The 25,992-nt window shown below is 38.2% G+C and overlaps 2 protein-coding genes across 2 annotated transcripts; one reads left to right on the top strand and one right to left on the bottom strand.

Moving 5' to 3' along the window:
* Window positions 1–2,434: 2,434 nt before the first annotated feature.
* On the top strand, window positions 2,435–3,811 carry LOC148208970 (uncharacterized). The gene is made up of 2 exons (XM_088117389.1): window positions 2,435–3,546; window positions 3,783–3,811. Exons 1-2 carry the CDS (start codon window positions 2,499–2,501, stop codon window positions 3,809–3,811), a joined length of 1,077 nt encoding a protein of 358 aa, XP_087973515.1. The 5' UTR covers window positions 2,435–2,498.
* Window positions 3,812–14,830: 11,019 nt separating this feature from the next.
* On the bottom strand, window positions 14,831–25,385 carry ARF1 (auxin response factor 1). Its single transcript, XM_022299454.2, has 15 exons — window positions 25,028–25,385; window positions 24,190–24,292; window positions 22,089–22,204; window positions 21,272–21,367; window positions 21,084–21,140; window positions 20,736–20,888; window positions 20,574–20,658; window positions 19,867–19,957; window positions 19,585–19,749; window positions 19,288–19,407; window positions 19,131–19,206; window positions 16,794–16,959; window positions 16,214–16,707; window positions 15,824–16,014; window positions 14,831–15,555 (listed from the first exon to the last, which is right to left on the bottom strand). The coding sequence occupies exons 2-15, from the start codon at window positions 24,236–24,238 to the stop codon at window positions 15,381–15,383; spliced, it is 2,034 nt and encodes a 677-aa protein (XP_022155146.1). The 5' UTR covers window positions 24,239–24,292; window positions 25,028–25,385; the 3' UTR covers window positions 14,831–15,380.
* Window positions 25,386–25,992: the final 607 nt, after the last annotated feature.

Here is a 25,992-nt window from a genome sequence, read left to right as displayed (position 1 = left end):
ATATAATTAAAATATAAAAATAATTTATTAATTAATCATATTAATTAATAAATAATTATTAATTATTAATCCAATTAATAATTAATTAACATATATATATTAATCAAATAAATAATTAACACCTACAGTTCTGATGTACATCTTATTCACATTATTTTTAACCTATAGTTTTAATATAAATCTTATTCTTATTAATTTTTATTTGAATCTCATTCAAATAATTTCTCTCATAATATATAATTTTAATTTATAATTAACTATATATTATAATGTATCAATATACATATAATCCCTTAAGTAATTTGAACATTTCAAATTCTTCCAAAAACTTGATCCTCGTTTTACCCGTTATGAGCTAGCAAGGAAACCTAATGGACCTACAGATCCGAAGCTCCAACGATGCAAGATTAATCGGTCAAACTCATTGACCGAGTTAATCTAGATTCGTTAACTACGGGTCATTCCACTAAAGACCCGCAGTTGCACTATTCTCACTGCAGAATATTTTCGTGTCCATGGACATATGACCATTAATGACGAGTCAATCCTTCACGAGTGTTCGTAACTCAAGTTGGGTCAAATTACCGTTTTACCCCTGAGTTACATCTTACTCCTTAAACACCACTGCTCCTCTAATGAACAACTCGGTTATGGTCCAACCAATAATCGGAAGTCCCTCTCGGCCAATGAGAGAGTCGGGCCCCTTGTTCAAGTCCCGGAGTCAGCATTTAAGGGAACACTCATCTACTCCCCTAAAGTTGGGGAGGAGTGAATTCCATCTTGTGAAGTTATGTTCCCAGCTCCCCACTCGGTCTCGTCCCCAAAATGGTAGGAATGTTGAGCCGGCGACTCGGGCCACTCTCACCCATACAGATCAAAGGACGAGCCCTCACGGGCAGGAGTCCATAACTCACTCAGGATTGAGAATGAGTTGCCTGGTCATCCTAAGAAATAGCAATCTATTAGTTAACGGTGTTACATCTAAAGATTACCTATTTCGCGGTCCGGTCTTATACAAACTCATTGTACAGGATACCCCCACTCGCATGTCTCCACACGAACGACCTAGATCAAGTCGTCTGTAACCTTTACAGCGTGGGCCGTATCCATAGTGTTGCCAGGATAAGCAGGATAAGGTACCCAGCCTTATCCATATACTATAGACCCTTTAGGTTATTCACGGGACATTATCCATTCATATATCAGGGGTATATCAAATATATACCCTGTATATCAACTATATACCCAGTATATATACTGTCCCGATTACATCAAAAATAACCTTGGATGTTTAGTTTATTGGATTTTGGACAATGCAAAGCTATGATTCAACAACAAATTTATTGAATAAAACTTTATTAAATAGACATTTGTTTTTACAAAATACAAACTACGAGTTTAGGGCAACACACCCAATAATCCGGTGCTTCATAGTGTGTAAAATCTACTACATTAAAGATGGGGCTGAAGTTGTATTTTGGCGGCAGCTCAATTTTAAAGGCATTAGGCTCACACTGTTGGAGAATAGAGAAGGGACCTATCTTCTTTTTATTGAGCTTGTGAAATTTCCCTAGTGGAAATCGTCTTTTCTGTAATTAGACCATAACGAGATCGCCCTCTTTGAAATCATGTTGTCTTCGTTTGATATTGGCATGTAGTTTGTACTTTGAAGTAGTAGCTTCCGTATGCTTTCTAACTTCCTGATGTAGTTGCACAATGCGTTCTGCCTTTTGTTCAGCTTCTACATTAACATTAACATAGGAAGGAATATTAGTAATGTCCACTGTTAGGCCCAATTTAGTATAAACTACTTCAAATGAAGACTTCCCTGTGGTTCGATTTCATATATTATTGAAGGCTGTTAGAGTATATATTAGTATATTTTATATTTTTGTATTAATATTAATTTGTCCTTTACCTTCTCCTTATAGGATTAGGTCAACCTTGTATATTTGTCTATCTATATAGACTTTAATAATGAGAATACTGAACATTGGATTCTCTCCAACCTTAGTCTCTACATGGTATCAGAGCTCTAGGTTTCTTGCCCATTAGGGTTTTGTGCCCATTAGGGTTTTGATGCCCATTAGAGTTTTCTGCCTATTAGGGTTTTGATGCCCATTAGCGTTTTGTGCCCATTAGGGTTTTGTCCCATAGGGTTTTGTTTACTGCTATCCAACACTACGACCACTGCCGACCACCACCGCCACCGTCGCCGCCGCCGTCGATCATCGCCGTCGTTTGCTGATTTGCCAGCTGTTTTCCAATTGCTATTCGTGGGTTTCGTCTCGCCGTCCTTCGCACCTTCGTCGCCGTGCGCTTCCGTCACCGCCAATCGCCTTCGCCCCTCTGGTTGTCGTGGGGTACCACTTGGGGATTCTGGTTTCAGAAAACACCTAATTCGGTTTGGTTCCAACCGTTTGATTCATCTGTTTTGTTTGGTTCGGGTGGTTTGGTCTGGTTCTGTCGTTTTGTTCAAATAAGTTCGCTTGTTTGTTATGGCTGAGAAGAAATTAATCGTAACTTCTGAGGTGATCCCAATGATATCAAAAATCACAGAACACAAGTTGAATGGATCAAACTATTCTTCATGGAAAATCAATGTTCGTCTTTTTTTGCGAAGTATTGATATGGACGATCACATAACTGAGGATCCGCCTAAGGATGAGAGCAAGAAAGCTTGGTTGCGGGATGATGCTCAATTGATTTTGCAGATCAAGAATTCGATCGAGGGTGACATTATTGGCTTGGTCAATGAATGTGAGTATGTTAAAGAGTTGCTTAAATATTTAGAATTCCTTTATTCTGGAAAAGGAAATGTTAGTCGAATATTTGAAATCTGCAAGCGCTTCTACCAACCTGAGTTTGGTGACCAATCTCTTACAAATTACTTTATGGAACACAAACGAATTTATACAGAGTTTAATGCATTACTCCCAGATAGTAATGATACAAAAGTTCGACTTGCCCAACGCGAACAACTAGTAGTTATCAGTTTTCTTCTTGGTCTTCCACCTAGATTTGATGTGACCAAAGACCTATTACTCTCTGATTCGGAAATTCCAGCTTTAGAGGAGGCATACACTCTAGTACTTCAAGTTGAGAAGTCACAACCCGTCTTGTCATCTCAGTCTAATAGTGCATTGGTTGGACGTAGTACAAATGCAAACAGAGGTAATACCTACCAAGGGAATTCCACGACTTCGAATGCTCAACGTTCTAGTGCTCCAAAGTCAAATTCAGGAGATATTATTTTTTGCAATTATTGCCATAAGCCTAGTCATACAAAACGAGAATGTAGAAAGCTATTGAATAAAGGTCAGAAAACACAGTCTGCACATGTTGCATCTACTCCTGATAATGCTGGCAAGTTAGTTACAATTCCTGCGGAAGAATTTGCTAAGTTCCAACAGTATCAAGAGTCATTGATGGCATCGTCCTCTAATCCGATTACCGCCATCGCTGAGTCAGGTAACACCAGTAAATGTCTTATTTCCTCCACATCAAAATGGGTCATTGACTCTGGTGCGACAAATCATATGTCAGGTAACCCTAACTTATTTGCTAATTTCTCCCCATCTGCATCTTTGCCCGATGTTACCATAGCAAATGGCACAACTTCTCTTGTTCGTGGCTCTGGCACAGTTCATCTTTCCACATCCCTTTCACTAACATCTGTTTTAAATTTACCACAATTTTCTTTTAATTTGATCTCTGTTAGTAAACTCACTCGTGATCTCAATTGTTGTGTCTTATTCTTCCCTGGTTATTGCCTATTTCAGGATCTTACGACGAAGGAGACTATTGGTAAAGGGCGTGAATCCAACGACCTCTACACGATTGATACACAAATACCTACAGCCATTGTTTGCACTCGAGTGCCAACTCCTTTCGAAGAACATTGTCGTTTGGGTCATCCATCTCTCTCCATGTTCAAGAGTCTTCGTCCTCAATTTCATAGCTTGCATTCTTTAGATTGTGAGTCATGTCAATTTGCTAAGTTTCATCGTCTAAGTTTGTATCCTAGAGTCAATAAACGAGCTACTACCTTTTTTGAATTAGTTCATTTTGATGTTGGGGTCTGTGTCCTATTGAGTCCAAAAGTGGATTTCGGTACTTTGTTACCTTTGTCGATGATTTTTCCCATGTAACTTGGTTATATTTAATGAAACATTGTTCTGAGTTACTTTCTCATTTTTGTAACTTTCATGCTGAAATTCGAACTCAATTTGGTGGCTCTCTTAAAGTTCTACGAAGTGATAATGCTAAAGAATATTCTTCTGGAGCTCTTGGCTCTTATTTGAGTGAATATGGAATTCTTCACCAATCCTCTTGTGTCGATACTCCGTCTCAAAATGGAGTTGCAGAAAGAAAAAATAGACATCTTCTCGAAACAGCAAGGGCCTTAATGTTTCAAATGCATGTTCCAAAATATTTTTGGATCGATGCTATTTCGACGGCTTGCTTCCTGATTAATCGCATGCCTTCATCAGTTCAAGAAGTTGAGGATATGAGACGTATACCCTATGCTTCAGCAGTGGGCAGCCTGATGTACGCTATGCCAGTATTTTGGGATTGTCCTTCATTCGTTTGGTTAATAAAATAGCGAGACACATAACTAAGAATATCTCGTCGTAGTTGGGGCCAATAGTACCGAGAGGCCACCAAGGTATAGGTTTTGTCGCGGTCAAAATGACCAGCTAAGCCACCTGCATGTAATTTTTTAATGAGAGCTTCCCGAAGGGAAGTTCGAGGGATGTACAATTGGTCCCCCTTAAATAGTTACCCATCTAGTAAGTGAAAGTCTTTTGCATTGCCAAGTACAATCGAGCCAAATGTCTTTGAAGTCATCGTCAGATTCATATGTAGTTGGTAGGCTGTCAAAAGCTACAATTTACCTTGGAGGATAGTTAGAAGTGTTCCTTTCCTACTTAGGGCACCAGCTGCTTTATTGGTGACTCCGGATTTATGTTTGATAAAAATCAAATCGTTGGAGAAAAGAGAGCCATCGAGCATGCATACGGCTTATGTTTTTATGTGTGTGTAAAAACTTCAAATAAAAATGGTTAGTGAACAAGATAAACTCTTTGTTAAGGAGATAGTGTTCACATTGCTTAAGGGCACGAACTAAGGCATACAGTTCTTGCTCATATGTACTCAAATTTTGGTGGGATGGACTTAACTTTTCACTAAAATATTCAATGGGGTGGTTATTTTGGGATATGACAGCTCCTATGCCTATATTCGAGGCATCTACACTAACTTCACAGGGCTTAAAGAAATCTAGTATGGTAAGGACAGGATGTTCTATTAGTTTATTTTGGATGGTCTTAAAACTGTCAGTTTGAATAGGTCCCCAAAAGAATTTTCCCTTCTTTAGACAATCAGTTAAAAGTGCAACCAATGTACTAAAGTTACGTATGAATTTCCTATAAAAAGATGCTATTCCTAAAAAACATTGTATGTCTTTGACACTCGTGGGAATAGGCCAATTTGAAATAGCTTGTGTTTTCTTAGGATCCATTTTCACTGTATGGTGTCCTATAACAAAGCCTAAGAATGAAATCTGAATGGTTAAGAATAAACACTTCTTAAGGTTGATAACTAACACATGTTCATGTAATGTGGAAAAAACTAGTCTAAGATGATGCATATGGTCGTCTTTAGTTTTACTATAGATTAATATGTCATCAAAATAAACAACGACAAACTTATTGAGGAAGGGAAGTAAAACCTGATTCATAAGACGCATGAAGGTGCTTGGAACGTTAGATAAGCCGAAAGGCATTACCAACCACTCGAACAAACCTTCGTTTGTTTTGAATGTTGTTTTCCACTTGTCCCCTGGCCGAATCTGTATTTGATGGTAGCCGCTTTTAAGATCTATCTTTGAGTAGATAGATGTGTCGCCTAGTTGATCGAATAGATTGTTGATTCATGGGATAGGAAACCTATACTTGACTATAATTTTGTTAATTGCACAACTATCCACACACATTCTCCAAGTGCCGTTCTTTTTAGGTGTAAGTAAAGCTAAGACCGCACAAGGACTTAGGCTTGGCTGAATATGTCCTTTGTCTAATAGTTCTTGTATTTGATTATGGAGGATCTTGTATTCACCGGGGCTCATTCGGTAATGGGGTAGATTGGGGAGGGTTGCCCTGGGTAGGAGATCAATTTGGTGTTGAATGTCTCGAATAGGTTGGAGATTAGTTGGAAGGGTTGTCAGGGACGAGTATTAGTCTAATAGATGTTGAATATCTGCCTCTATGTCAGTTGCAGTATGTTCATTGTTGTTTTCAAAATGTTTAATGACCAAACCAAGGACTGGACCATCCTTGGAAAATAGATGTTTTCCTTTAGTGAAGTAAAAGAGCTGGCTTTGTCCTTGGGTTTCGAGGTATGAGAACCCGTCAGAGGCAGCAAAACTACTGTTTTCCCCATCTAGGAGAATTCATATGTATTATCTCGTCCTTTATGAGTTGCCTGAGTGTCAAATTGTCAAGGTCAGCGCCAAGGAGGACATGATAGATGTCCATGTCAATAACATCACAAATTATTTGGTCTTTATAGTTGTTTCCTATTGAGAGTGGCACAGTAGATATACTTGTAACTAGTGCCTACCCCCCTTTTTTGATCTAGCTAATCTTATATGGTATCAGATGCATGGAGGTTTTCAAATTTAGGGTTGTCACTAACTTGCTAGAAACCACATTTTCCGTGCTACCACTATCGATTATAACGTTACATACCTTTCCATTAATTATGCAGCAGGTCTGAAAAAGGCAGTGACGTTGAGGAAAGGATTCTATCTTTGGTGTGAGTAAGATTCTTTCGAGAATGCAGGATAAAGGTTCTCCTTCTTCAGGTAGAAATAATCTCTCGTCGCACTCCTCCTGATCCAGATCCGGGCCGTCTTCCTCAACTTCATCCATGAGGTGGATAGCTCTTCGCTGTGGGAAATCATTAGATAGATGTCCGGTTTGACCACATCTGAAGCATTTTCCCAATGTAGATCGGCTGTAAGCATTCCCAGCCTTTTTGGCCTGTTATCATTCGTTGCCTTTCCCTTAGAAGTAGAAGTAGTGGTCTGGTTAGTCAATTTATTAGTTGTAGAGGTTACCTTTTTGGTCGTGTCATTGAAGGTGTGCCGCTGGTATTGATTCTTGTAGCAATTGGCAACTTTTTCCTCTATGGTGACAGTCGTGGCAATGGCTTCATTGAGGTAACCAATGGGTTGGATTTGTAGACGTTCTTTGATATCCACTCGGAGGCTACCGATGAATCTTGCCACTTGATATTGGTCATTTTCACCTAAATTGGTTCATGCCCCTAACCTATGAAATTTCTCTCTATACTCCGCAATGGACCTTGTCCCTTGACGATAGTTTTGGTTCTGATTATAAAGGACCTGTTCATAGTTGATAGGTAGAAACCGAGCCCGCATCAATTTTTTCATTTTCTCCCACGCCCGAATGTGATGTTTTCCATCAAGTTTCCCATCAAAGGTGGGTAAATCAACCTTCATCTTGTAGTCTGTGGGTTCTCTTTGATGGTGATTATCATACCGAATGCCATGCCGATTTATCTCCCAATGAAGAATCATCTTCATCACTTGAAGAGTTGATAATCAAGGCTCTGTTTCGATTATGGCCATGCTGTCTATAGGTGGGATTATAAAATCTGCGGGGTTCTTGGTATTTTCGAACTGGAGGAAATAGTTCTTGATGCATACCGTGATAATCGTGTGGTAAATCATGGTCAGGATTGGTATAATAGGCCCGGTGCAGCGGAGGATAAGAAACTGGATCTTTTTTTAGGGTGGGATCTTGGAGTGGGAAGCCTTCTTGGCGCAATCTTGATGCTGTTTGTTTAACGCCATCATCAATCTTGATTCCCTTGTCACGCGCCTCCTTCCCCTTGTTGCTTCTTTGTTGTTCTTGATGAAGGTGGATGTCATCCAATTTAATCTCAACCACATTCCTTTGGAGTGTTTCAACAGCTCTGTAACGCCCGAGGATTTTCAACATTCAAACAGGAAACGTTACTAAAAGCCACTTAAAAAGTATCACTCTACTATAGAACTAAACCACTAAAAATACAAATTTTGACAATTCTCATCACGCTTCTGCTACGCTACTCTAAATAATAACACTTACATAAGCTGGCACTAAACAAAACAAACAATGCCAAAGTTCTAACGAACTCAAATCCTTCTCAGTTAATAATTTAGTAACAATCCAACCTTATAGAAACTTTTCACCGCAATCTGCATTAATCAAAAACCATCCACTTCACAAAACTAACTTACTCGAATAGCAGCAAAGAGAAGACTAATTCAAGTTCAGCTTGAACAAATGTATTATCCTAATAACTATCCTCAATAGATCACGTCGTCAAAGTGCAAGTAGCTAAATAAAATGTATGCTCTCAAAAGAATAGTGCACTATCAGCCCTATCACATTCTCCAAGAAAAATTGGAACTTAACAACCTAATTTAATAATCTCAAAACATACTCAGTTACAAATAAACAACTATAACTATCCTATCCAAATGGAAACTTAACGATGCAGCGTTAAATGGTCTCTCTAGTCAAATCTCCTCCTCGTCATCACCATCCCAAAAGCTAGCTCGATACCTGCAAAACTTGATGGGAAAAAAGAGGGATGAGTACAACCACAGTACTCAGTAAGCAGCCCTTATCTGAGGGTCACGCACAAACAGCATGCTTCATGTTTATCATGAATCTCAAGCCTTAAATAAAAGAAACATATTTCAAGAAGTAGTTAATGTATAAGTTTTAACTAAAAATGTACCATACATGTCAAACTCAGCCTCACATCTTAACTCACTAGTGCTCTTTCTTGATTACTCCAAGACTTACCCTTTGAGTCGTACCGACCCCTGACCTCGCGTAGCTAAAGCATCGATACGGTGCTCGGTGTTAGACCTTGACATTTATCCCCAAGGCCTCAACTACTACTTAACGTATTGGTCCTTGGCCTCCAAGCAACTCCTAACTTATCACAATATGTTAGTCCTCCAAGTCTAACTCCTCGAGTCGTATCGGCCCTTGCCATTTATCTCCAAGGCCCGACACTCATCTAAAGAGGCTTGGCATTCGACCTTGTCATTTATCCCTAAGGCTTCAAACTGTGCACCACATTATATTAGTCCTCAAAGTCTAACTCCTCGAATCGTATCAACCCTTGTCATTTATCCCCAAGGCCCGACACTCATCTACAGAAGCTTGGCGTTCGACCTTGCCATTTATCCCCAAAGCCTTAAACTGTGCATCGACCCTTGACATTTATCCCCAAGGTATCGACGGCTACTCAACGTATTGGTCATTGACCGCCACCACATCAAGACCCAATACTAATTCAACAAAATAGAATCACCGTGCCGACCCCCGACCCTTTGTACCCGGAGCCTCGACACTCATCTCTACCAAGTTGGGGTATCGATCCCCGACCTTTGCACCTGGAGCCTCGATACCCAACTAGTGACGTGCCAGCCTTTTTGTCCCTGTTAGTTCTCCATTTACTTTATTACATCCCGAAACTCTCACCAGAGTCCTACTACATACTTTCTAGGCCATGACCCATGCAGAAATTATCTCACAACAATGGAACATACGTTATGCACAACACCTATGTCACTATCATCCAGACATGGCCATCCAACATCACGAGGACACCCTTCTCTCAACACTCAGCATGCTTTACACACGATATAATTTACAAAAAAGACGTAACCAACATATATCCATATACGCATCCAACACTCTAAAAATTTCATAGTAACCAGAACACAACCTAACTCATTCACTTCATCAAGGACCAAACTCCCACCAGAGTCCTACTACATACTTTCTAGGCCATGACCCATGCAGCACTCAACTCACAATAAAACCAGCATGCTTTGGGAACCAAAAACAGTAAGCTAAAAAAAATGAAATGATGAAATGACAGGTCCCCATGCATGCGCAACACAACAGATTTCTCCCACATTATTTCAGTATGCTTTTATGAACACAACCATACAACGATAAAATCATTCATAATCTATAATGCTTTCAGAAATACCAGTAAGCATCAAATCCAACAACGAAAAGCAAATCAATTATAAACAACCAGAACCAACATGATTTCATTCAAACTACTTATAATCATTAGCCAATATTCACAAAAACACAATCAACTTACATATTAATAAATAATAAACACGCCGAAAGCACCAAACAATTTATACATATTCATACAACAAACATCCCCCAAGTAAGAACTACTTACCCAAGTGCCCTGACACGTTACTAAGCTCGCCGAAGGATTTCCTAAACGATAGGCAACCAAACTTAAGTTAGAAACTAACTAAAACCACTTTAATTAAATCAAAATCCAATATAAGTGAGTTGTTACCTACTAACTCACACTAAAACCTCTTGGGTTAGGAGTGGGTCGACGTCGAGGGGGTTCGGGCTCCCAAATCTGAGTTCAAAAGGCCTTAAGCTTTCTGTCCCGATGTCTAAAAGCGATGGGTAATGCCGATTTGGGTCCGAAAAGAGTGGGTCAACGTTGAATCAATGCCGAAGGGGGTGGGTAACTCAAATCAAGCTTTGATTGGGTGCGGGTAGGTGTCGAATGTTGCCAGAATGAAGAAATCATAGTCGATCGGCCACCGGAGATGTGGTTTGCACGTGCTGTACGTGGGTCTTCGCTGGAGTGCTCGAAGGCGCTTGAAATTGACACACAGGAAAAGGATCGACTCCGAAAACGCGCTGCTGGCCGTGTCTGTCGCTAGAATCCTGCGGGCCTGCCTCGTTTCCTGCACACTGCCGTGTGTCTGCAACCCACCGCGGAAATAGTATGCTGCTGTCGGCATCGCTGCAAACCGAGCTTGTCTGTGGACGCCCGCACCGTCAATCGTTCGGAGCCGCCGTTGACAGAGCTTGAATAGTTGTGACGCCGCCGTCGAGGTGGGCATACCACCCTAATATGGAGAAATCGCCGCCGGAGGGATGCACGAACAAGGTATGCGTTGCTCGTGGGTCATCGAGAGGCTGGTTTTGTTCGATGGAGACTGCCGCACAACGGGTTTGTTCCCGTAAGATCTGTTGCCGCAACTTGATAATGTGGACACAGCTGCTCGTGGGTGCGCCGCCGTGGATCGCCGCTGGAGGGTGTCGAGATCACGAAGGGTGGGGGCTGGCGGCTGCAACAAGAAAGGGAAGGGAGGAAGAAGAAGAGGAAGGAGAACAAGATGGGGCTAGAGTTATTTTGTTTTAATTCCCTTTTCTTTAACTTGTTTTAAAACTTAAAAGCTCAATCCTTTATTCCTAAAAAGGCCCAATTAAATAACACAATGGCCCAAAACAATAAACCCAATAATTATACTTTAGAAATCAAATAAAACCCACAACAACCCGAAATAAAATAGTTAATTAAAACTCTAAAACCCAAGAATAATAATGCAAAGAAAAAGTAGAATTTAGGAAAAAAGGAATCCTAAAAACCGTGAATTTAAAATTTAACTAAAAATCTCTTACGCAAGTCGAGAACTTAAATCATCTTAATTCAATGAAATTAAACGTAATTCTAATTTAGCCAAAAATTAGAATTTAAAAACTATAAAATCCAAGAATTAAAGTTATTAGCTTACGGAAAAAAAATCCAAAGACACTATTTATCTCTCAAAATAAACGAGTCAGAGAACACGGGGCGTTACAAGCTCCTTCAACCACCATCAGTCGATTGGTTGAGGTTCGTGGAGAGAGGACGGACATTTCTTCTATCTCTTTGTCGGCGAGAGAAGGATCTCCTACAGCTGGAGTAGATTTCTTCCCCGCCGTTGTAAAGCCCAAGATTATTGGAGCTCTGATACCAACTTGTTGTAGCCTTAAGAGAGAATTTTATTTATATGTCAAAAGAGATGCTTACAAATGAATAGGATAACTCCTATTTATAAGAAAGGGGCTGGAAACTAGCCGTTAGACTTATAACTAATTAACAACTAACAACTTTAAAGCTTAACTAACAACCCAACCGAAATATACTAATAAGACTACATCAGCTTGTCATTCCCCATAATCACTCTTCCTCCATCAAACTCTCTTAAATAAGAAAAATAATGTTTGTATGGAGTCATTTGAAAAGTGCATCCTGAATCCATAATCCAGTCTTCTGAACAATCTGATATTCCAACCATTAGAACTTCAGCAGCAGATTAATATCCCTCTAAAAGATTTGCTGAAGCCTTATTTCTCCTTTTATAGGTAGTTTCCCTTTTTGTTTCAAAATTGGACAGTCATATTTCAAGTGTCCCTCCTTGTGACAGTAGTTACATGTTAACTTGTCCTTATCCTTACCATTTCCTTTCTTTTCATATTTGTTTTGATGCTTCTGAATTTTATGATACTGATTCTTCCCGAGTTTAGATTTCGTAAACAAAGCTTCAGATTCTTTTTTCTCCGTCTTCATCTCTAATTCTTTAGACTGAAGGGAGTCTAAAACAATATCCAAAGTAAGGGAATCTCTCCCATACTTAATAGCCGATTTAACTTCTTTATATTTTTCAGGCAAGGAATTTAGGAGAATTACAGGCTGATTTTCTCCACTAAGTCTCTCCCATATTTGCTAATTCCATAAAAATAGCATTGAATTCATCAATATTATCTTCAAGTCCTTTAGAAGGGTCTATTTTGAATCCAAACAATATCTCCTCAAGATAAATCTTATTAGGAAGAGATCTTGACATGTACATGGTTTCTAATTTGGTCCAAAGCTCAGCCACGTCATCAATGTCATTAACCCTTCTAAGCACATTATCAGAAAGATATAAAATCATAATACTGTAAGCTAATTCTTTCATATCAAAAATTTCTTCTTCAGTCATGATATCTGGTAGCTTAATTTTATCGAGAAGGGTTTTTGCAGCCTTCTATTGCACAAGCAACGCTTTCATCCTCTTTCTCCATAGACCAAAATCACTCTTGCCGTCAAATCTCTCCAATTCAAACCTTGCAGACATGGCTTCACCAAGATGAGAAAATAACAGGATTCCACGAACAAAGAATTCTCCTTCAAGGACTCTGATACCAATTTGTTGACAATTGAACAAGCAACAACACACAAAACAGAGCAAGTAAAAGAGAGTTTCCAAGAAGCAAGAAGAACACAAGAATTATAGTGGTTCGACCATTAGGTCTACATCCACTTTGGAATCAGAGAGAGTTCTTTATTTGCTAGATTGATACCCGAGTACAATACCACTCAATCGAGGGAGAAAAACCACGTTGAAAACTGTTGCCACTCAATTATAAAAGAATAACAAACTGGTGGTTATTAATTTGGTTAACCACAGTAAAAGCAACCAAAAAAATGTAGGAATCAACTATAATCAACATTTAAAACTCAGTTGTGGCGAACAACGTTATATTATAATTTATTCACTGTAAGTATTTTCCTCTATTTAATTGTTTATGTTCATTTTCAAGCTGATTTCTTGTTGGGTGATGCCTATGCTTCGTGCAATTTCAGCTCTGATAATGGGTTTATTGCTATTGCCCACGCTAAGACTCAAACCGAGGGTGTCAATATCATGGAGTTTTTATCTCAAAATTAATTGACAATGAGGGGAGTTAGTCCATATCTATTACAAACATTCGTAGGGTCTCTTTTCTTTTTAATGTAGGATCTTTAATGGTGAGGGACCTGTGAACAACAAATCTTTTTTTTTCCTTGAATATCACAGCAGATATTTTTCCATCTAAACTCATCGCATCTACAATATTTAAAATTCATTTTGTTATAAAAGTAAGGATCCATTTACTTCAATATAATGAATTTCATTCCTTTTCATGTTGTTCACTAGAATTGAGGAACTGAATCAATTGTGTTTCTAGAATCCTGAAGGATCTGAGATTCGCACGAGATAACTAACAAGCTAAGCAGAACGAGCTAAATAGGAAAACCTGCAAACAAAGAACAAACACTCCAATGCTCAAGTCTGTCCAAAGCTCAAATCTCTAGATCGATTTCAGACGTAATTGTATACCTGAGTGTAGTGATCTGGGATCTTTTTGTTACGACAATCCGTTAGTTTGTTACTAAGGTTGTTGAATTGTTCCCAACTGTATTTCCAAATTATCGGTTCCTTAGTTCGCGTTGGACGAGCTAAGGTGTCTTTCCCTCGTCCAAGGCTCCAAGTGTAAGACACTGAGCTCCGCAGATTGGCATTGTAAAGTCGATCATGAATCATAGGTCTCGTGGCATGTTGTAGAATGCCTCCCAACAAATTGGTTGGTCCACAAAAAACTTTGAAATCACTCTCCAGGTAACTTCGCCTTGATTCTGATCCCTAATAGATAAGCACAACCTTAAAACAAAAATAACACAAAAAATATATATATATATATATATATGCAGAGAAGAGAATAGCGAGTAATACAACTTCTCATTTTTTTGGAAATAGAATATCTTTCCTTCAACCCATATAAGATGTGTTTAAAAAAAATAAGGGTTACAAAAGTATAGATTACAAGATCCACCATAAATAAAATTGGTAACAAATAAGAGTAACGGAATTAATAGGATAAATTTATGAGATATATAACCATAGGTTATAAACATCTACACTATTATCATACTTACAACACATTTAGCTTTTCTGTACCTATTTCTTAAAACTGAGTTGAATGCGTCTTCTAAATACTCAAAAGACCAAAGTAACCTATTTGTGGAAATTCAAGTCAATACATAATAATAAAATATTACATTTACATTTGAGGTTCCTCCTCCCCCATACAAAAAGAGACGCCTGCAATCAAGATGGTGAAAAAAGACAGCATCATATTTCTTATGTACAAAAATCCAAGCTGACTCGCATGGTTTTATAGTCAGGAGACAGGGAAAAGCCCCGAAAAATAACCGAACCAAACTTAATCGAACCAAACCTTATTACATAGGAATATTCATTTCAACATCTTAAAACACAGGACAGTATTTTCTGCCAACCCACATTTCATTTCTAAGTCCAAACAACCCACAATTAACATATTCATTCCTCACTCCGTTGATGAGCTCAGAAAGCCTTCACCAACCCCTCCCCCACCCCCATATATGCAGCAGCAGCAGCTAGCTTTTCGTCCTCGTAAATCGGAATCTTCAATACTTCCAACTGAAAATATAACAACACCCTGTTCCAGATTCCCCTCCATTGGCTGTCAAAAGAAAGCAGCCAACCCATGCAAACATTACCTATCGACAAAATCTTACCGCTATATAAACCATTTTTCTTCCGATTTCTCGTTTCCCCCCACAAACCTTCCACATTTTATTTCTCCTACACCAATGACTATACGACATAGGAAATGTCTCGATCAGCAATCTGATCCTACGATGGACGATTGGTCCTCCGTGTGGTTGGCAACCGTATCGGAATCTGGCTTGTTAAGCTTAGTCTCTCCACCGAGCGGGAGTTTTATCTTGGGTGATAGTCTCTTCACTTCTTCTGTTGTGTAGATGAATATCTTCCTTACCATACTGCAGAACTCGCTGCAATCATTTAGTAAAACAAAACACAAGAATCAGCTCAATCCTCCATTTATTTGAGCATAACCACACTTAAAACTGACTAGTCAACGTTCCTATCAGAAAAGAGAATATTAGATTTAAGCAACTGCAGAAGAAATCCTTCTATTACATGCTTCACAAAAATAATGATCAAAATTTAACCCTCCTGGTCCATGAACTTGAGCAGAAAACAGGCCAAAGAGATTTTGGGATCATCGTGTTTGGGGGTGGGGTATTTAAATGTACTTACTTCCAAGGATCATCTCCAACCATCATCATATCGTCCTCATCATCGGTGTAAACAACTTGCCATTTCTTTACAGAGCCACAAAGCTCACCCTCTATGTCAAACATCTCCTCCAGTTTCGTAAGTAGATCATCATATTGATTGAAGCGTGTTAAATCTACAGCCCTCCCGACAGCAATTCCTTGCATGTGAACCTGAAATAAAAACATACAAAACAGAGATCTAGTAAGTTTATAGAATTGAATTCTGGAACTAGAAGTTTATAGACTTGATAATTTCAATTTATTGGGTAAAATAGCCAAAAACAAAAGACCGCATCTAGAAATTGAAAACCAATATTTAACCAGAATTGCACCATATCAAAGTGAGGACAAGTAGATGGATTGAAACTACCTTTGTGCAGCTGCGAATTTGTCTGTTTTGAGACTCTAGAGGGGAAACCAGACATGATTTATCAGCATCACAGCTTACTGAAGGAATATCTGATCGATGAATGTTCGATGGTTCAGAATGCTGGTCAAATTCAGCGTCTACAGGTGGAACCGGCCTATCCTCACCTGCCATTTTGGGTGTCGAAACTGGAGAAGCTTCCTCTAAATTGGAATTTCCTAGAAGCTGGATCCCAAAGAGCCTGCATCCATTCCTACTGTTCTGTTTCTTTTCGATGGGTTCCCTTTTTGCCGAGGTGTCCATAACATTTTCCACCCTATTGGTATTGGACCAGTAGGTACAGTTGCTGGACACAGCACCAAGAGAACCATTCCCATTAAAACCAAGTGAATTTGAAGCAGCAGCACTACTGAATTTCGGTGATGAATATAGGTCCCTTCCCCGATGTGGCTCAGTATATGAAAAAGCAGAAGATTCGACTGTAGGTTTCCACCCACCTAGTACATAGAGATTAGAGATAATGTCAACAAGGTTCCATCTGAATCAACAATGATTTATTATTCAGAAGAAAGTTGTATATTACCAAGTACAGCAGCATCCGGCGAAGGTGAAGGCAAAACAGTTGGTCGTGGACGCTTGTTCCTCTGTGTAGGCTGAGAGCTTAGAGAATTAGATGCAACAAGTGGCTCCAATTCCCATGCAGATACCTTATCCGGACGCAATATCGATGAAGGCTCGTCCCATTGCACCTTTATATCAACAAACACTCAAAAGTGAGTTCTTGAATTATACAATGCTGCATTGATCCAAGCAAAGAGAATATAAAAGTACACAATGGCTGAAATTCAATACTTAAGCCTACTGCATCGTTTTGAGCACGTGATAGACACATACATAACAAGACCGCAATAAAAACGACTTCTATATCATCCCACTGAATTTCAGAAACAATGGGTAAAAATTTCAGTGTACCAAGGATAACAACTTCTAAACCTCAAATTATTTTCCTGGAAACAAAACTGAAGTTAAAAATAGTTTAGCACAAATCATTTCTGGTAAAAGTGAAAATTGATGGGTGGGTTTCACATATCCTTGCCAGAGTCGTCGTTCTGATAATCCAACTCTCAAGAATTCAAATTCTTTCTTCTACGTTTCTTTCAAATCCATTTTGTACAAAGAGTTAAAATCAAATATTGGGAGGATGTATGGGAAGGTAATAATTGTTTCATATCTCTTCCCTCGTATTATAATACGATTGGATCACATGGTTATTTATTTTTACCATTGTTTTCAATTCTGAAAAGACTTAAGATGTGTTTGGGAGTGATTTTGACATAGTCAAAACCACTTTTTCCATCTCTTTTCATTGATCATGTTTGGCAAATTAGAAAATTGATTTTAGAAAAGCTTAAAATCACTTTAAATTTGATTTTTAAGGTATCACTTTGATAGTGATTTTGAAAAATCAATTCTACTTAAAATCTCTTTTTTTCAAAATCACTAATTCTACCATCACTCCCAAATACACTCTTAACTCGGCATTTTTTGTGTGGTTAAGAAAAAATTGACCACTATCTTATTGATGTCCTCCACAATGCTTTACGCACATTATGCAATATGTACAATTTCACCTGTTTCTCAATGTTGATGTGGCATGTTTTATATCATTTCACAATTAGAGCTTTTTGCAATTCCTTTTTGTCGTATGTTTCAGTTAGGCGCCTTTTTTTGGTAGCCTGCTTTGTAGTTACATTCTCCCAAATGAGAGGTGGTGTCCTCTTCTTTTTCTTTTGGAAATAGAAACACTTTTCATTGAAAGAAACACGGATGAAGTTACATGATTACAATACTCTCTTGAGAAAAGAAAGAAAGAGAACCCCCAGTAGCCATAGCCACTACAACCTTGAAAGAAAGCTGGTTTCTTATTGATAGAAATTAGATCAAACAAAACCATGCCAGCAAATATTAACCTAATTGATCTCTTGGTTGCCTCCTCAAGGAAACCCCAGATACTTCATAGACAAAAATCCCAAACTTCAGTGGTTAATACCTGCTACACATTCCACCATATTCTGATTGCAATTAATAGCTATCTATCTTTATCCTTGTTTACTGTTCACATGACCTCTCTATACCCCGAGGACCAAGGCACTTTCAAATTCATGAACATGGAAAAGATTCTCCACTTTCAAGGGAGTTGATGGTCTAAAAAATATCTCAACATCCACAAACAGCAATTGGAAAATGTGGAAAAGGCAGGGAAATCTGATTATAGGCTTTCTTTACTTTTAGCCAAATTAAAGATCTTTTTGTAACTCTACTTCTAGGATCTAGGGATTATTTCCCTCCTCGCATGTTTCCCTATTTAAAAAAAAACATCTGACCCAATTCTGGAAAACTTCAATGCATCCCTGTTCCTTTCTTTTCATCAAACAATCAACTTAGAACTTGGACAATCAACCACAATAACAAAAAAAAAAAAAGGCAAGAGAAGACAGGTCTCTATTCTAAGGCCACGAGAACGAGAAGCTAAAATGTTACCAATAAGTTTGCTAATTAACACAATAATAATGGGTATCAAGAAATATCTCCTCCAACACAATCCAAAGTCTTCTTTTTTATTTACTTATCAATGACAGCTTCCAAAAGCGCCCACTCCACCAAAATATACACTTTATCAAGCTTAAACACAAATCTTTCGTTTTTTCTTCCCACATCAGCCATTCCCTTAATACTTGTCTATGTTCAAACATGCATCTCGGACAGTGAGCTTTGCAACAACTGTTCTGTGTTACTATTAATATAAGGTAAATTGAACTCATAGAAAGAGGAAGCGCAGCAAAGCAAAAATACACATTACATAATGTTTCAACACTTGACTTTGAGAAACATGAGAAGCATTATAAGAGAATTCGCTAACCTTTAAAGATCGCCAATCAGAATTAGTCCATCCAGGTGATGCATTATCTCCAAGACCAACAATTGTTCCGCTGAAACTGTTAAACAATATAACAAACATTAATATATCAACTAACCTGTGAAAGGAAAAGAGAGCCAGGAGAGCTGGACACAGTTACCTCCTTTCAGGTACTTCCTCGCCCTCAAACCTCATCTTGAACCTCATCCCAACCGAGAGTTTATGGCTTTGAGCTTCAAGGTACTTGTTTAGACTTACAAGAAAGGTAGACCTGCTTGTTCTGCCATAAGGAAGGATATTCAGGAATTTTCTAGTTGCAGGTGATAAATCACAAAGAAACTGACTTGCAGTATCGAGTTACAAAAACCGATAACCCATAACAATTAAATTATTTTACTTGGAGGAAAAAAGAACTCAGTATCACAGAGTAAGAGAAAGCAACGTAGAGATGACAAACCTTGGCTTGTAAAAAACAGAAAAGAGTGTTCCAGTTGAAATAGCATGAGAAGCAGTAGCTAGAACCCCGAGATGCATGCTGTGACTTGATATAACAGAAGATGGCATATTGTTTAGCTGCCTCATGAGCCTTCTCACCCCAACACGAAGCTCTCCATTTTCACCTCTGTGAAGTCATATACATATAATCAAATAAATCATGTACAGTACATGTTTGGTCAAGATTCATCTTTTTCCACAAAGAAAATAGATATTCTTCTTAAATGGCATACCACAAAATTACCTTAAAAAGATAAAAGCATCTCCAGCTACTAGCTTTTTCGAACTAACAAAGACGCTCCAGCCAGTTGTTAGCAAATGACGCCTTGGTTGCCCTGCAATTCATGTATTAATATCACGATCAAGTGGAATGAAAGCAAACAAGAAACTAAAAAGCCATTCATGTTGATGTCATATAAAATGAAATGATGCAAAATTGATAAACTGTAAATTATACAAAACAAAAAATTACAAGAAACATTATAAACCCATATAGTTTTTTTTTTTTACTTGTTTTTTCTTTTTATTTTCCATTTTTTTTCTGGTAACCAAGGTATTAGGACCCCACGCAGACTAATCTCTGTAGAGACCAACCTATCCCAAGGTAAGCTTTGGGAGAAACCAAGGAGTAGCGAAATTAATTCCGGTTATCTCTGATTCTCTAGTGACTGCAGTCCAAACTCAGGACCTAGGAGGTGTTCCCAAATTCCAAGTAATTACCAAAGGCCACTTCTTGAGGGCATAAACCCATGTAGAGTTGATAGACCCCAAGTGTAAAAGAACAGAAAAATGGAAGAGATGGGGAAGCTCTTCTTGCCCGGGCATGTATTGAATGTACACATAGTATTTATGTATATATGCATGTGTAAGAAATCTTTATTTGCAAGGAGCCACAGCAAACATCTATAGCTCTTTGCATGGCTGTTACTTATTTAACTTTAGAAATTATACCTCGGAAAATGTGCCTAAAATGCCACTGATTCCTATGCAAATCAGTTGCAACCAATTCTTGCCATGGTGGCTGCTGAGACATATCCTGAAAAACAAAAGGACTCAATCACATGGAAGAAACATCAGAAATGGATGGCTGCAATATCATTTATGTGCTCTAACCAGAGGTGGCAGGCAGTCATCTGCATGCCTCCGAAGAACAGAGAAGCCACCATGAGTGCTAGTGTCAGAAGCAGTGAGCGTCTTGCAAAATGAGTGGACATTACATCTTGTAGGCTCAGGAAGGACAGGATCTGGGCTTGTTACTTCACTTTGCTGGCTCATGGGGAAAAAACAAATAGAAAAAATAAGTTAGAGATATCAACAAAATTTGGGATTGAGCACTAAAATTAGTTCGGAAATATAATGCAAGCATTAGAAATACTTGGCCGAAATCCCCCACCATCGAGCGGAGAGATGACTGCCAACTATAGTCCAAGAGTTAACTGAGTGAAAGAGCACAGAACTCACATTGCTTTCGGGTAATAGAGTTATCTGAGCATAAACTTCATCTGTGTCGGGTTCCGCCTAACATCCAAAGTAGTAGACATTAGATATGATATAATGTGCACAGAAATGTCAATCAGTTTGACAAAGATATGGACAAGGAAGCAAAAATATACCACCACGGGTAATTAAAATTAATATGATAAACTCACCCGAAGAACAACATTGACAACTTTGCATAGTATTTTTGGTGGTAGGTTGAACGAAGGCATCTGTTGCTCTGATCCTTGATGCATTGATGCTTCCAGCTAAACATATAAGATTAAGAACACTCTGTGAATTTCTAACATTTTCGGCATAAATATTTTTAGAACAAGAAACTCTTCTCATTGATATAGTGAAAAGTACAATTGCATGTTACAAGAAGTATAGAGAACTCTTAAAAAAAAAAAAAGTACAGAGAACTCACTTTAGGAGTTAACAAAAAAAGGACTCAAATTCCAGTAAATTGTGAAGAGAATACAATTACAAAGTTCAGCACTCAATGTTAATATAAAGAAGACAAATATAACTCTGCCACTGAAAGAGCAATTATCGAGACTCTACTTAACTATTGTCCAACATATTAGGTATTCATAGCATAGTGAAGATAACTTATTTTGAAATTAAGACAAAAATTATAAAATTAATATCGATAACTTGAAGCTAAAAGAATCAATAAGATTTTGACAATATCGACCATTCAGTCAATATTTTCATAGAATTCTGACTTTCACACATCTTTTTCTTATAAGCTAATATGAAAGGTCATCCAAGCAAAACGTAAAGTCTGTGGATGGGAGGGGGAGTACGCATGCATCCAAGCATAACATAAAGATTGCACACTAAATCAAGTGAGGCTTGTGGTAGTGCAGTCTCGAAATTCCACATGTTAACTTGAAGATTGACACTCAATTCAGAAATGTCTATATTTTTCCCCTGTATAGTCTAGAAAGCAAACAGTTCGAGTACATTCACAAAGTCAAATACCTGTTCCATGTGACCCTGTGGAAAGTAGTATACTCGCTCATCTTGGCGAGGAAGGGTAACAAGTGGTCCTGCACAGGCATGCCATAATTCCCTATACAAAGCATCGGAAGAGGACCCTGGAAATGAAAAAACAAAGTACATGTCCATTTATGCATACAGAAGGCTGAACAAATGCAAATACTATCAAAGAAATAGTGTAAACTGTTCAAACCATTTTCACAAACGTCAACATGACAAGGTAATGGAATGAGACATTTTAGAAATGCCAAACAGTTGTAACACACAAAGCATACACAGTTTAATGTTGGGTTATCTTATACTGGACTAAATTTAAATATATTTTAATGTACTCACATATTCTGGACTAACAATAACATACATGCACTTTTTTTTTTTTGAGTATATGCACATTTAAAATGCTTCTTGAAATTAAAATAATGATTGCATATACTAATATAATATCATCAAAATATTGTTAGAAATACCTTTTATTAATGAGAAACAAAATTCATTTCAATTGAAATATCGTTATCATTTCAATATATTTCTGTAGTTCCTATCAGATACAATATGAAATTATGTGCACCACAGGGCAAGCGCACGCCCATCGAAGAAGGTAATTTAAGTCTTGTGATGTGTGCTGGCAAAGCATACACACATCAAGAGCCAAGAAACATGGAAGAGGATCTCCCAATGATGACAATAGTGTGGACCCACCTTCCCAAACCAACCATGCAAAAAACCTAACCTTTATTAGGATTTTCAGCCTCCATGACATAGAGAGGAGAAGTAAGGGATTGCAAAGACAGATGCAATCATGAAAGTGAAACAAAGATCTACCAGTGAAGATGCAAGAGAATTCTAAAGACCAAACATGACAAACCCTAGCCCTTGAGCAAAGATTAACCCCATTGATAATAGATAAAAGTTAAACTCGATGAACAATCTCTTTCCAAAAAGAGCTCTACAAAAGCATAAATCAAAATAAGTAGATCCACCTTCCACAAAAGAAATCATTGGAGTCTTTCGCAAGGGAAATAGAGCAAGGAATGTGCCTGTAAGGTATTAAGACCAATCCAACAACCCTTCCTCCTAGAATCAGATTCAACCACCATCCCCTGAATGAAACCAAGGAAAGTAGATATACTCCTATACGAACTAGCTTTCAACAAGTTCCTATAGATGCAAACAAAATAGCGTTAGCATCCGACACCCCACCCATTACGTGAGTCCTATTTTTGTGGTGTACCATAAAGCTTAACTCTCATAGGAAAAAATGCCATAAGACCACCAGTACCATATTTACAGCTGAAGCATCAATAAGTCACAAAGCGCCCAGTTCAACTTATCGTCCATTGGTAAATATGTATAACAAGGAAGTCAGGAAGGGCACCCATTAGGGATATCCAATATTGAGTTTCGAGGTCATCAACTAAAGTTGATATCCCAAGACAACTTTGAAGCTTTCTGAACTTGGCTAATAAAAAAGGTTTCATTAATAAATAGAATAAAGTCTTGGGTAAAGGGTTAAGAGAGTTCCCTTTCATTTTCCCCGAGCCCTCCCAAAATCTGGTGCCTTTTCTATTGCTCGCTATTTTTTACTCAGAGGCCAGAAGCTCCTTAAGCATTAATAAAATATCTTTCCAGGGGCCTTTAGAGAGCTTCGCATCCAATTGGATAAGACCACCAGTCCTTTAAAAACTCCGTACTTACTAGCCACAACTTTCCTCGAAAGGACAGCCATCTTTCTTAAAGGAAAATCTCTGATGAAGGTCAAACCCACAGTCAATAAGAGTAGAGGATTTTACCTTGTTCCACCAACAAACAAAATGGAACTGTTTTTTAATTTTATTTCCATTTAAACAAAACCAACCACTATATCTTACTCATGGATTCCACATTCAATGTAACAAAGTAGGCAAGGATATTCCTTTTTCCAGAGTACCAGGTAAACCCATGAAACATTATTCTTAATTTTAAACGTAGACCATACAAAACTCGAGGTTCATTCTTTTAGATTATCAACGACCAATCACTAATTGAACCAACAATGACTAAAACAGTAAAAGTAGACACAACTTCATGAACAATAACCACAAACCTGAATTTGGTCCACCTGAGGGAAGATTTGAAGCTGCTGAAAAGGACATGGTAAAACCAGGGAGATATATACAATATGCAATTAATCAACCCCAATCGCCAACCTGCAAAATGGATGGTGGATGCGTTAAACAAGACAATCACAAGTGCTTAATTAAAAGTCTTACCATCCACGCAGAAACCATGGTGATAAAATTAAACACGTTTATAAACAGGAATCAGGATACCTCCTTCAAGATATTTACTACCATCCAGAACAACAACAAACGGTATCTATGAGATAGGGGCGGCTGAATAGATCAATAAATCCTTCAGATACTTAGCTTAGCCACGCTGTCAGCGAGGCAGCCAGACCTTGCTGTGTATCTTAAATGAAGCCCCAAAAGGCAGCCGCCGTAGGGGCTTTAGCAGCACATCCGATCAGAATATCATGATAAGTTCACGATGTCAATAATAAAACTGGAACCCAACAGACAAACGCATCTATTCATCCAAAATAAAGTGGATCTCTTGTTATTCAGTAAAAGAAAACAAAAAATCACCCAATTTGAACAAACCAAGTGTGAAACAACACATCCACAAGGAGTCCGATCCCCCATCTTGTGGATCCGAGGAAAGCAACAAGAATCACAACCCCCCACTTTACTGTAACACATTGAAACACCCCCAGAAAAACCCAAAAATGGAATTCCAGAAGGCCACAAACCCCAAAATTGAAGCAAAAACAGCACTAAAATCTCGATCCAACACACACCCAGTTGGGCATAAGAGGAAATTAAGATGCAGAACAAAACAAAACAGCCAAAAAAAGAAAACCTAGAAAGCAGAAAGTCACAAACCTGAGGAGCAAGAAGCAGGCAGGTGAGTTGGTGAATTGAAGAGCAGCAAAGAGACGAATGAGAAAGTAGGGTTTGAGGAAGAAGATGAAAGAGGGATAGGGAAGGAGGAAGAAGAAGAAACGATAAGATGGTGTTTGGTCCAAGCCGACAAGGAAATTTCTTTGTTGCTGTGTAAGAGGAGAGAGACAGAGAAAGAGGGTATTGTTGAATTTATAAAAATTTCATTTTAATAGAGACAGAGTAATGGGGTTGTCTGTGTGTGCCCGTGTCAAACAGGTATAGACTGAGTTGAGAGAGAGAGAGAGAGAATTGGAATTGGTATTGGAAACGGAAACGGAGGAACATAGCGAGAGTATGGATTATACAACTTGGTTTTGACTAAAGAAAAAAAAAAGAAATTTGTATGGATGATTAGATGAATGAATGAATATTAAAAAGGGGGATTAAGGGAAATTGGAACAGGGGAGAAGGGGGCGCCCCGAAAGGGCTACATCCAATCCGCAGTCTCCCTTTACTCTCAACACCCTCTCCCCTAAACTCCGCTAACCCATTTCCCAATCCCCTCTCTCTCTCTCTCTCTCCCCAAAAGCCCTTTTTTTATTATTTATTCTTTATTTATTTAATTTTGCTTTCTCTCTCTCTCCACCTCTCTTTCTTTCCTTTTTTACTCTTTTGCCCTCTCTTCTTCCTCTATTTACGCTTTTGCCCTCTTTCTTTTTCATCCATATTTTACCATTCTTAGAAATTAGAATTATGAATTTTGAAAAGTTTTTTTTAGTTTCAACCTATCTGGACTTATTAAAGCATATAATTTTTAAAAAATTTATGCTTATTCTTGATTTTAATTCTATCATCTTAAAAGTTTTTTTTTTCGAGGAGGTGGTTTTAAAAGTTAGTTTCAAATTACTCTTTCTAATTTTAGTTTCAAATTACTCCTAATTTTAAAAGTTTTAGTTTAGCGGATA

The sequence above is a fragment of the Momordica charantia genome (genome assembly GCF_013281855.1).
Source record: "Momordica charantia cultivar OHB3-1 chromosome 9 unlocalized genomic scaffold, Mcharantia_2.0 BLBB01000009.1, whole genome shotgun sequence".
NCBI lineage: Eukaryota > Viridiplantae > Streptophyta > Magnoliopsida > Cucurbitales > Cucurbitaceae > Momordica > Momordica charantia.
The sequence above is the reverse complement of the archived record's forward strand: the minus strand, read 5'-3'. Positions and strand labels throughout refer to the sequence as shown.